This window comes from Citrus sinensis, chromosome 9, assembly GCF_022201045.2.
Source record: "Citrus sinensis cultivar Valencia sweet orange chromosome 9, DVS_A1.0, whole genome shotgun sequence".
Taxonomy (NCBI): domain Eukaryota; kingdom Viridiplantae; phylum Streptophyta; class Magnoliopsida; order Sapindales; family Rutaceae; genus Citrus; species Citrus sinensis.
In genome coordinates this window covers 11,133,442-11,146,270 of record NC_068564.1, presented here as the reverse complement: position 1 = coordinate 11,146,270, position 12,829 = coordinate 11,133,442, and the positions used below count along the sequence as shown (strand labels likewise).

General features: G+C 32.8%; 1 protein-coding gene and 1 long non-coding RNA gene across 2 annotated transcripts; one reads left to right on the top strand and one right to left on the bottom strand.

Annotated features, from left to right (window-relative positions):
- Positions 1–947: 947 nt before the first annotated feature.
- Positions 948–2,423, top strand: LOC127899664 (uncharacterized). The gene is made up of 2 exons (XR_008051571.1): positions 948–1,411; positions 2,221–2,423. It is a non-coding gene; the product is annotated as an uncharacterized LOC127899664 (long non-coding RNA).
- A 5,937-nt stretch (positions 2,424–8,360) lies between these two features.
- LOC102609626 (triacylglycerol lipase SDP1) lies at positions 8,361–12,728 on the bottom strand. The gene is made up of 3 exons (XM_006491502.4): positions 10,790–12,728; positions 10,004–10,147; positions 8,361–9,695 (listed from the first exon to the last, which is right to left on the bottom strand). Exons 1-3 carry the CDS (start codon positions 12,206–12,208, stop codon positions 8,715–8,717), a joined length of 2,544 nt encoding a protein of 847 aa, XP_006491565.2. The 5' UTR covers positions 12,209–12,728; the 3' UTR covers positions 8,361–8,714.
- Between the last annotated feature and the right edge of the window lie 101 nt (positions 12,729–12,829).

Here is a 12,829-nt window from a genome sequence, read left to right as displayed (position 1 = left end):
AATCTATCAAGGCAAATCTCAACAGTTTTCTGATTGTAAGTTGTAACATCAAAGTTCTTTTTTCTTTTTTTTCCTTTTTTTAGATTTCTATGAGTGAGAACTGCTTCGCACTTGCAATCACCCCCTTCAAATGAAATATATTACTTCTTATCATAATTTCACTCCGAACAGAACTTCAGATGAAATATCAAACAGATGTTGGGGCTACAGTGAATGAGCTTTGCCTCTTTACGTTTGCAGCGGATGAAATATATAAAAATAAGATAGTATTTATTTTTTTGTCTGAAATCTAAATGGGTTTGATTACGAAAATCTAAATGACATGTTTGTTTTTCTTTTTTAAATATATATAAGTGGCATCTTATTTTTTTTAACAACAAAAAACATCTTAAACTTGATTATTTGACATTTGTGTCCTGGTAAATTAAAACAAAAAAGAGGATTAGATTTTATAGTTTAAGAAATAAGTTATTTTACAGAGATATTTTTGGAATATAATATTTACTTGTCATTCAGACCTTTTTCCATTTAAATAAAAGTCAAAAAAATTTACTTTTTCTATTTAGACGTAAATATATGAAAATCAGATATAAGTTCCAAAAAACAAATAAGTAAATTTTTTAAAAAAATCTGAATTTAATAAAATTTCAAACGACATTTATCAAATAACCTCCAATTGTCGGTAGACTTCTAATCATAATATTATCGTAGATGACGATGAATGGATGAAATTTATCATCTCATCCAAACTGTTTTTTTTTTAACAGAAAAGAAAGAAAAAATAATTCAAAAAGAAAATAGCTAGGCAACAAAATGAAGGGTAATTATCAGAAACCTCCCCTGAGGTTTAGCGTATTCTCAGTTTGATAGATTGTATCAATGTATTCTCAACCACCTCCCCTGACGTTTGTAGGCTGTTTCGTATAAGTTGAATTGATGAGGGCAAAATGGTAATAGAATTCTTTAATATAAAAAAGTTCAAACAAAAGTGAAAATATCACATTGGAATGAGGGCAATATGGTAATGGAATTCTTTAATGATAAGAAAATTCAAACAAAAGTGAAGATATCACGTTGGGTTCTGGAATTGATGTGAAATTTTTTAACATCCATTGAGTAAATTTGGAAGCAAGAGTTTAACCAACAGACATTATCACTAAAAAATTTTTAAAAAATGAAAATGGACACCTTCTTTCTCCAACCAAAGTTACGAAAAGCAAATACTCTTTCGTCTTCTCTGCAATGCTTAAACAGAAAAATTGTGCCACGATTTGGAGATAATAATGACGAAGCCGAAGAAGCCAACATCTGAGACAGCTGAATCACGACCGTCAGGTGTAAGGATGCCGACCAATAGTGAGTTTTGCCGTCGACCCACTTACAACCTCAATTTGCTTGAGCTGCGAATGAGGTATGAAAATGGCTTATTACGGTGCATGTTAGTTTTATTAGATGGATAATGGGTCAGTCAATTTGGTAAAATATGAATAATGAGTCTCGAAATTTTTTTAGGAGTGTTTTTGTTGCTTTGATTTTTTTTTCTATCGATTGGTGTTAGCTGTAGATAATGGTTGCTGTCAATGTATGTTTACTTCATTTTGATTGAATATGGCTCGTGATTTTTTATGCTACCTTGTGTATGAATGAAAATGAGTATGAAAAATTTGTTAATTGTTGAAGCTACTGCCACTAATTGTTGAACAAGGATTTATGGTAATTTTTGTTAAATTATAGATGTAATTGAATATTGGAGACAACTTGTTGGGATAATTGATTTTGGTTTTTATCTTAATCATGGTATGGACATGGCTTGGGTTGAAAAAATGTCATGGATTGTTGCATTTTCTCGCACTAAAGCAGTGAGCTTAGACAATAGGGTTTGGAGTCTTGTTGTAGTTGTTTATCTTTATAATTCAATCAAAATAAGCTTCAACAATGAAGATGCTTTAAATTAAGGCTGTAATGGTTATCGAATGCGAAGAAGTAGTTTGATTAGTGGCATAGAAATTGTTTTGAGCTCATTTTTATTGTAGTTATATTAAAGATGGAATTGCATGCTGAGGATAGCTTGAAGTGTATAGTTTGTTTGCTGTCAAAGTGGCCAAATGTGAATTTTTTTTTTTTGTTACAATCTGGAGCTTATATTAATTAATCTGTTCAGAACCTAATCTTACATGTTTTGAACATTTACCAATTCCTTCACATTGAACCATTTTTCAGACTTATTTACATGAACATTGAGGCTGTGGTTGATGAAGAAATGCTTAAAGTTGGGTATGTAATTTCTGAGCAGTATACTTTAAAGAAGTTGTGAGAGGACATTAAAGATATTTTCAATGTAATCTCTTTAATTTGGCGCCAAAACAGACCCATAATTACTTACCAACAATTCTTTATTATGTGTAAACAAAGTAATTTTTTTTTCAGCCTAGGGGTATTTTGGTCATTTTATTAAGCAACAAACGAGCAAACAAAGGGTCTACAGACATCAGTCGTCAGGGGAGGTGGTTGAGAATACGTTGATACAATCTATCAAACTGAGAATACGCTAAATCTCAGGGGAGGTTTCTGCTAATTACCCCAAAATGAATTAGGACATGGTACGCAGCCGGCTTTAGGGTTTTTGCACCGACTGAAGAAAAATCAAACCCAAAACCAAAAGAAACAGCTGCTAGACACATGACTTTCGCATTCAAGCTCTCTTGTTCATTCATTCATTATCATTTATCGAACACCTCAACACAACTTGATGCCCACTGTTCACTTCACTTTACCCTACAAACAGACTTTTCCTCTAGTCGTCATCGTCACCCCATTCCCACGGCACCCACATGGAAGCCCACCGTTTCTAAGTTCTTAAGCAATCTCTTCTTTTGTTATTTTAGGCGTATGTTAAGTGTAATTATATATAGAAGCCACATTAATTGTGTGTAGTTGGATAAGATCAAAGAGCAAGTTTGTTTGCACATTTCCTTAACAAAGAGTTTGATAGTCATTTATTGATTTTGTTTGTATTACTATTGAAAATTTAATTATATTGCTAACACATACAACAAAATTAATTTCGATAGATAAGTTTTGTATACCAACTGACGTAATGATTACTTAATTTCGATAGCTATATTAAAGTAAATTACTAAATTACTATTTATTATGTTGTGTTGTCATGTTATGTTTGCATGTATATATGTCATCGCAACGATGTGATAAACATCCAAATCATGCATGTAATTATTTGTTCATAAAATCCATTATCATTGTTTTATTTAATTAGAAGGATATACCTGAAATTGCCGATGCTGTTGGATTAGTTTGATATTTTATTTTTAGAAAATTAGCAATTTTCCACCTAAGATCTTTTTCAAGTTTAAAAATATTCAAAAATTTTTAAAATTATTAATTGTCCTCATCTCATTTATTATTTTGACTTAAATGCCTATTTAATCTCTATATTTTAAAAAATGACTCAAGACACCTTTGTTGTTAACTATATTAAACACCTACCTTTTTTTTAATATAATAATACCATTACAACAATATTCTTGAGAATATCAATGAAAAGAAAAAAATATTAATTTATCAAATTAGCGTTAAAATTAAAAAAGAAGTGTAATTTTTTTGTAAATTAATTTGTTTATAAATAATAATTAGCAAGGTTATTGTAGGAGTACAGAAAATACCAGTTCTTTTAGAAAGATATTTATTAGTTAATTTGCTAATAAATAATTATTAGTTAATCTACTAATTAAATTTTTTCAACAGATAAATAAATTATTGTCAAGAATATTGTAATAAGGATATTATTGTAAAAACTAATAAAAATAAAAATAAGAGCATAACATATTTAAGAACAAGAATTTCTTAAAGTATTTTTTAAAATATACAATTTAAACAAATCCTTAAATCAAAATAGAAGGATTAAACTAACATTTATCCCAAACTCAGACTAAATCCTAAGTGTACAATTGATAAGTTTCCATTATTTTTATGAAATTTTGTTTCTAAAATATTGATTAGTGATGGTAGATATTTTGATAAGATAGATGATTAATCAATAGGTTGCTTTCGCTGTGTGCTCATACTCATGGCAAGACAGCCCATTTTTTTATGCTTGAATTCTTGAAAATTCAGCGGGCACCACCATCAATTACAATTACAACACATTCAATGGACATCATCAATAGAAAATGTTACCGTGTTGTTTGACTTCTTGCTACCCACTCCTTTTTATTTGTTCTTTATTGATCCAATTTTGCTAATCCAACTGCCAAAGATGATAAAAAAAAAATTCCAATAAATTGATATGATAATGTAAACATGATTCACTTGGATGATTTTTTATTATATTAGGTCTTGTTTGAGATCGAGGTATTGTAACTTTTAAACTATATCTGCTGTGGAAAAAAAGTTGTAATTATAAAAAAAAATTAATAATATGTAATAAATATAAATTTTAAATAATAATTTTAATAAAATTATTAAAAATATAATAAATTTTTCATCATACAAGTAAAAATTCATATTAATATAGTTTTCAAGTTACAACAATTAGTGTTTACAAATACTTTAGTGCTGTAATTTTTAAGTTACAGCTGCCTAACCTCAGTTCCAAAACTCACCCTTAATTATATGAATCCACATGAGTTTGTATAAAGTGAATTATTTCATTTCCTTGAGATTACTGTTTTTCAATCCTTCGTTTTAGTGCTTGGCTTAAAGTGCGGAAGCATCACATTATTTTAATTTTTTCAAATCGAAAAGCCAATAATTGTATATTAAAAGTCCAGACACTAAAGTTTGGAATTTCTCTTATTAAATCCATGGTTGCTTTTCCATATAAATATTTTCTTTTTCATTTAGTCGGCGTTAAAAAAAAAGAAAAAGAAAAAGAAAACAAGCACTAAAAGTTAAAAACCATGCAAAGGACAACCCGCTCTAAGAGATAAGCCACAAATTGCCGGATTGTTTTTGTCCTTGTCGTCCAAATTCAGCAAGAAAGCATAAATCTAATTGGAAAGAAAGAATCTAATTAGCCGCAAATAAAGGGGTTTTTTAATTAAGGATGAGATTATTTGAATTCATGAAAATATTTTTTTATTCTTATTTTTTATATGTTGTTTTATTATAAAAACATCAATAACTTAAAATTACTTTTATAACCAAGCATTATAACTCTTGAACACTATTTCTCTCTCCAAAGTTATTTTTTCTTTCACAAGTGTTTCCTCTTTTTCTCTCTCTGCAATTTTTTTGCAGATTTATGTTCACATTGGTGCTTATAGTTTGCTACCTTCGCTTGGAATCAAATCTCTTTAAGAGTTCCTCTTCCCTCAAATTTTTGTTATGTGCGTATGCTCTCAATAAAATTTGGTTTCCGTCAAATGTTAATTCAATTTAGAAAATATTTATTGGCAAAGATTAGAAAGATCACAAACTTACCTTCGGTTACTTATTGGCAGTAAGATAAATAAAAGACTCACTATTAGGTCAAAATCATTTCTCTTTGAAGTTGTTCAGTACAACTCATAAATCAATTGTGTGAGATTTTTTTTTCTTTCTTAATCGATCTTATGTTCTAGCATTTCATCATAGAATTTAGGAGTTCATTTTAAGCGAAATGAAAAAAAAAAAAAAAAAGAGCAAGTCACTGCAGAGGATTTGATTGCAAAACCATAACAGAGAAAGAGTTATTAGAAAGTAAATTAACAACTTCATAAAACTGAAGATCTTAACGGTATATTTGGCATATAGGTGGGTTTATAGAGTAAATAATAGTGTGAAAATTATTTAAATACCATGCATTTATTAGTTTACAAGTATACCTAAGAAATACAAGTAAAGTTTAAAATTGCCCTATTGAAGATATCAAATGCGCGCTCTTTCTCACACTCTTCTTGTACTCAAATCATTTTTCAAGTCTCTCAACTAAATACAACTATTTATTCATACCTTTAACGCCCATATTTTTTTAGTTGAAAGAAGGTGCATTACTCATTAAGCAACACAAGAAGGTATGTTGATATTGTTGGGTCTTAATTTTACATTTCTCCTAGAAAAAAATATGTGTATGGATACTTTTCCCTATATTTTAATATTCTACTTTTTATTACTGTTCCTACATATCAAAATGTATGCAATCTAAAGTTTTTAATTACTTTTTTAGCAAGATGTACATTGTGAATATATATATCTTGGTGGCAAAAATATTATGAATTACACGAAATGTCGTGTATTGATTTCAAAGTCATGTAATACATGGAATGGGGTGGCATGATGATGCAAGACGACTACATAACTTAAGTAATTAGTCTTGTAGGTTGTAAAAGTCATATAGTTAAGTAGGTCCTATAATTAATATAGTTGTATAGTCATATAAATCATCTATATATGAAATTTAATATTTTTATTTTTATTGTACCGACCAATATGGTTTTGGTGAGTGTCTCTATCCTCTTCAATGGTCAATAAAATCAAAACGATGAGTATAGGTTTAAAAGTTTTAATGCTAGAGGAATCAGAATCGACAACATATATAGAATTGATGGAGAAGATATATCAAGTTATTGATGTTGATTCTTTAGAATTTAAAATCACAATGAAGTTCAAGCCCAAGACATCTTGCCACCTATTGTAACTAAAACCAATGAAGACATTGAGTTGAAAACTTTGTTTTTCATTATGAAGACATGGAGTTGAAAACTTTGTTTTTCATTATGAAGTCATGTATTACACGATTGAAGATGGTGTGTTAGGCAACTAAGTCACAACATAAATAATTACCCCTTGAATTTCCACCCCTTTCCATTAAAAAAAAAAATCAAAAAGTTAAACACTTTATATTTCATGATGTTCTGAGAGACCGCAAACAAAATAAGTCATCATAATCATGTCCAAAGCAAAATAAGTTCGGTCATAAAAATCATATAACACATGTCTATTTGCGTTAAGAATAATTTAGTAACTTCATGTGCCTTTTCAAAAGTATCTATGAAAATTTTCTAAAATCTTGTTTTGTAGGTATTTGAATATTTTTGAAAATTTTATTGGATATATCTACCACAATTACCTCCAAATCGTGTCAATTACCATTAATTTGACTAGATCTAGAGTTGACAATGAGGACGCCCCCATCGAGATGGATTGGCCAATGTAATGCCAATCCATATATTTGGTCGAGACAAAAATTGCACTATATTCCATAATTGAAACAATAGAGTTACAGATCTCAATCGCTTAAAATACTGTATCATCCCAAATGTATGTAAATTAATCCAAATATAATTAATACAAAAACTTATTGTATTATAACTTGGATTAAAGATTTAATCCATTGGCATGTCACTTAGATTCCTCCAACCAATTTCTATTTTGTTTTAAGCATGCGTCTTGGATCATTTATCTCAGTTAAGAGGAGTCATTAAAAGAATAGGTTTAAAATTACGATCAATTCCTTTTCTAATGATGAATGGAAGAAGAATATCACCATTTGTATTCAATAAAATATCGAAGTGGATAATTAACTCATTAATTATTAGAAATAATCGCAAAAAATCTTCCGATAAGACGGATTCCAATTTCTCAATTATATCGAAAGATCAAAGACAATTGGCCAACTTTTTCAAAGACCAAAGCCAAGGGCAAAAGATTGGAAAAAGAAAGCAAAACCATAACCATCAATGGTCCACTAAACCACCACCCCAAGTTGCTTTAAATTTCAACAAGTGTGCGTATGTGGAAACAACTGGAGACCGGCACCACACTCCACATATTTTGCATCAGAGAGAACACCTCATCTAAACGGAATCGACAAGTCGGTATAAAACAAACAAGGAAAAAGTGAATGTCCCTTTTCTCAATATTGTTTGTATACTATTTGGCAGGATATTCGCAAAAAACATAGGCTTTGTCAAAGGCCAAAACAATAGCTATAAGAAATTATAAGAATTAAAGAGTACAGTTCGAAGTTCATGAGATTGATAAATCAACAATCCATTGATAACCTACGAGTACAAAGTAAAGTCGGTGCACCACAGCACCATCTTTGAAGGATATATTTAACTAAAAGAGCACAGTCAATTCCAACTCTAGTGGGGATACAACAACATATATGTGAGAAATATTGATCTCTCTTGCAATTTTTCAGATTTCAAACTTTCCTATCTAGAAGTAAAACACATTTGACCAAACAAAACAACAAAAATAACCAACATTTCAATCTAAAATCTATGCTCTATGAAGAAATCTAAGTTCCATGACTTATGGCAATACAATATAAATCTAATAATAACAGCTACAATCAAAAGATGTGATCTCTCATTTGGTGATCTTAGATAAGAAAATAATAAAAGTTTGCCGATAAATAGAGACAAGGAAAATCCTTTCCTTTTATTGAATTATGAGACAATGTAAACTACAAGTATGCATGTTACTGCAACACTAGTCCAGAAAGTAAATCGTGTTTTCCTTCTTGGTTTGGCAAACAAGGATTTGCTTATCCAAGCGGTGGTATCAGAACTATAAACGTTGTATATGGGTATAATGCCGCCAACATTAAGTTTCTTGTACCTGAGATTTACAGTTGTTACACGAGTTCCAACTCGGCTGTCGAAGTTGTCGTACTCTCTCTGCGTGCTACCGCTAGGACTTTCTTCAGGTTGTCAATAACATGCAACCTTAAGAGGTTCAGAATCACATATATACATACGGTGCTCAAATTAACCATCTACAACACTCTGATCACTACGACCATCTATCCCAGAATGATCCGTGTGATTAGAATCTAGAGCAGCTTCACTTGCACAGCTAGCTGCATTGTTGATATCATCACCAAATTCAGATTCTGAACTAGCGTCCATCTCTTTTTCTGGACAATCAATCTGCACTTCAGCTACTTCACTGTCATATGAATCATGACTCCTACTTGATAGTGATAGTTCTCCTTTCTTAACAACATTAAACACAATTCCATTATGAATCCTTTCGGTCTGCAAAAGATCTCCTTCAGTAACCATAATACTAGAACCATTCACAGAGGTTCTACTGCCAAATTCCCTCTGATCAAACTCGTTTTCTGAACCTCTATCTGGTGTTGTCCTTGGGCTGTGATTATACGAGTCTCTGGCTCCTGTCTGAAAAGCATGGGAGTTAGGATGAGCCATCAAACCTCTGGCCAGATCAGTTTCCACATCCAAATTTTGGACAAAGTCGATGAACTTATTTGCAGAAGTAGTCCTCATCAAGGGACCGCCAGATCTTGTCCAAGAATTTAAATCTACATTTTCCGATTCACTATCACTTCCATCATGTGCATTCCGGTGCATCCGCAAATTCCTACCAGGCGATGGCACTCCTGAAGCTCCACTGACTCCTTGATAGAGTGAGGCAGCAGCATCTGCAAGGAGGTCATCATCAAGAGAGCCAGTTGAATTCTCACGTGCAATGCAGTTCCAAGAAGGGATTCTTCTTGAGGCACTGAATTTGGTGGGAAGGAAATGACCGTGAGAAGCTGCAGCAGCTCTCTCAGCACTCCTTTTGAGTCTACGCATGTGGTTTAGAATTGCAACACACTCATCCAGAGCAAGCTCAATACCGCAGTTTGCTTTTATAGCTGAAAGCTTCTCCCAAGTGCATCTTCTCCCTTGGTTGGCTGCCTTTTGAAGCTCCACATGAGTTGGATTTTGTATGATTTTTAAATACTGGCAATATATGAAAAACAAAGGCCGATTAGTTGGTTAAAGTGGGACAAAACTGTTTGATCCCTATACAATAGATATACTGCTAATCCATCCACATTACAAGATACAGTCTCAATACATAGGACTCTAAAACAAAGCTTCCAATGCTAAATCGCTTTCAAAAAAACATTTTACATTTCCAACATTCATAAACTAATCTCCAAGATCGGAGAGACATAGAGACAGTCAGATGTTTTAGGATTTCTCGACATTAAACCCAAGATAATAAATTGTTTTACATTGAGCCTATAACCATTAATTTCGTTTACCTGAGAAACTGTGGCAGGCATAACAACAGTAACGTCACCCTCCCAGTCCTGAGCAAAAAGTTTGGCTAGACCACCAAGTGGAAAACCAAGTTCCAATATCTGATTGCATCTATGTTTAACCTCCATCTCAGTGAGATGAGCAAGCTACAAAATTAAACAAAAAATCTTAATCAGAATAGTAACTAGAAAGGAATAGCAGACTAAATAAGCCATAAATATATCCTCTGAAAAATAGTAAATGATAAAGGCATAATAAAGATTGCTATAGTTATAAAATTTCTCAATGCTTTCGACCTATTTGTTCGACCGTCAAAGAGACCATGAAAATCAGTAATGAATATCAACAATATATATGTTTGGATTACTTGGCTTCTATATAAATGGCCTGCAATGTACATGGATTTGTCAGTTGCTTTACAGTCTGAAGCAAACCCAAACTAGCACAATGTCCACACAATTACGTTCAAACCAGTACCATCTAGATGTTTACAACTAAAAGAATAAATTTAAAAGTTGCAACTATGTATGTTAATTCTACAGCCGTTAGAGCAACTCTATCCAGTGCTTTGAGAAAGAATAAATCAGCTGCTGAAATAGTAGGAGATGCTAGGTCAATGTCTGCTTGTTCAATATTGTCTGCTCTTACTTTAAAGAAAGCTTCAAAACAGGATCAACACAAACTAGGAGAAGAATCATAAATTCATAACGCAAAGGCAACCTCATAAAATGCAAACCAAAAAAATTAAAATCATGGAAAGTTAAAAGGTATTGTGGTTCTATACATACCTTTGCTGCAAAGTTACCTCCATAAGCTCTCACAAACTCTTTCAGTCTCAACAATGGAGAAATATGAGGATTTGCTTGACTTACAATAAAATGATTGACATTAAAGAGCTCCTTCAATTGCATCATAGGTAAATCAATCTCCAAGCTACCATCCCTCCATCGACGCACTGCTGTGCCTGAGCCCTTCTCAGGACCCAAATGGAATGGTGGATGATAAGGAACAATTTCTCCGCTTCTATCCTTGGCCATCAGTTCCTGGGCCTCAAAAAGACCAGGAAAAGCACAAGAAGCAGTAACTGCACTCCATATAACAACATGAGGTGAAGTCAAGTAGTTAAGGCACCTAGGTGGTTCGTGCTTCCTTGGGGAGCAAACAGTAATTCCCAGAATTCGTCCTGTCATGTCATAGGCTTCTTGAAATGTAAGATTGCTTGTGAGATGCCTTAGCATCCATTGCAGCTGCCGTATGTCATGAACAGCTCCTTGAGTCATTACCCTCCTCACAATCGAAAAAATCCCGCCCAACTGATCAAAAAACTGCAATGAGTGCCAAGAATCCTCAAAAAAACTCTGTAACTCAGGCCATGACCTAGTGGCTACAACAGAACATATGATTGATCCCACGCTAGACCCGGCAATAATACGGGGCATAAGTTTATTCTCAACCAGTGTCTTAACCACACCCACATGAAAGGCTCCAAGGGAAGCACCCCCACTCAAAAGCAATGCTGTTCTCCCAAAGGCATGTCTTGTTTCATGCATAAAAGCAAGCCTCTCCTCCAATGAAAGCTCCTCTGAATCTGAGTCACAAACCATTCTAAGTTGTGTCGAGACCTCATCTATATATTCCTTTATGAGTTTAGGAACTTGAAGCCTACCCTTGTGAAGCTCAGGATTGCACATATTACCAAGGTTCCTAATAAGATCAGCTCTCATACAAAAGATAATATCTCTCAGAGATCCTTCTTGGCGACGGTGGTGGAGCTCTTGAACCTTGATCCTGACTAGTTCCTCATCATAAAGGTCTGATTCATTCATCTTAGGTGTCTCCTTATCAAGCATCTTCGCGGCATGAGCCCACTCCTCATATGTCAACGCGGTTCTCATCATGTTCCTCCAAAATTTCCTTCTATAGGCCATTTCAGCCCTCAGCTTTACATTAGTACATCGTTTCAATAAAAAGGCAATAATTGTCACCATTGCTAATATCCCTTGTGGATTCCGCGGATGCAGCCATGATATCAAGGGTGTTACAAAGTCTCTAAATCTATATATAAACTCCAACAAGTCATGAAAAATATGATATTTCAATTGTGACATTGATTTGCAGAACAAGACTCTAAAAGCAATGGTCCGACCAACAAGTGTTGATGGTCCAATTGAGAATCGATCAATGCTAGCCTCATTGCTTATATCCATATCTTGGTTAAAACAAAAGCAAATGAGCAAAATCAAATGATCACAAGAACAATATTTCAGCTTATTTGGCAAAGAATCTATTAAAATCAATCAAAAGCAATACCAATTCACAAAATATGGATAAAAAGTAAATAGATTTATAACTTGAAACCCTAAAAGCTGAAATGGGTAAGCAAATCAAATACCCAAAAATCCAGAATATCTAATAAAGCAACCCAGATGGGCCTCTCCGGTCAACCTATCTCAAGATTTTCAAAATCGACCAAAGAAACCCAAGTAAAAATGCAGGGACCAAATTGCAAGATATGTAAACTAAACAGCGAGGCTAAATATAGAAAGCGAATGAAAGTAAACCGGACAGATGGGTAAACTTATGGGGGATGCATTGGGAATTGGGATGAGATAAGGATTCCGATATGGGTGTGATGACGCAGATTTGAAGCGGCGCTGATTCTCGTTGGATAAGAATTTAAATTTCAGTTACTTAATTGCAGTAAGATTCGGTTGTGGACAAAGCTATGATTTGTTAGAAGTTTCTATTTCGGGGAAAGTGGAAAATCGAAAGGAGAATGTAAATAAAAATAATAAAGAGGTTTAACAAGACGAAATGCTGATAAAATT

What these genes read in the sequence shown, in the direction of transcription:
- LOC102609626 (XM_006491502.4), bottom strand. Translation starts at nt 12,208, where the DNA reads ATGGATATAAGCAATGAGGCTAGCATTGATCGATTCTCAATTGGACCA. An exon ending in GAGGTAACTTTGCAGCAAAG is followed by an intron (nt 10,148 to 10,789) that starts GTATGTATAGAA and finishes TTAATTTTGTAG; the next exon opens with CTTGCTCATCTCACTGAGAT. An exon ending in TGCCTGCCACAGTTTCTCAG is followed by an intron (nt 9,696 to 10,003) that starts GTAAACGAAATT and finishes ATATATTGCCAG; the next exon opens with TATTTAAAAATCATACAAAA.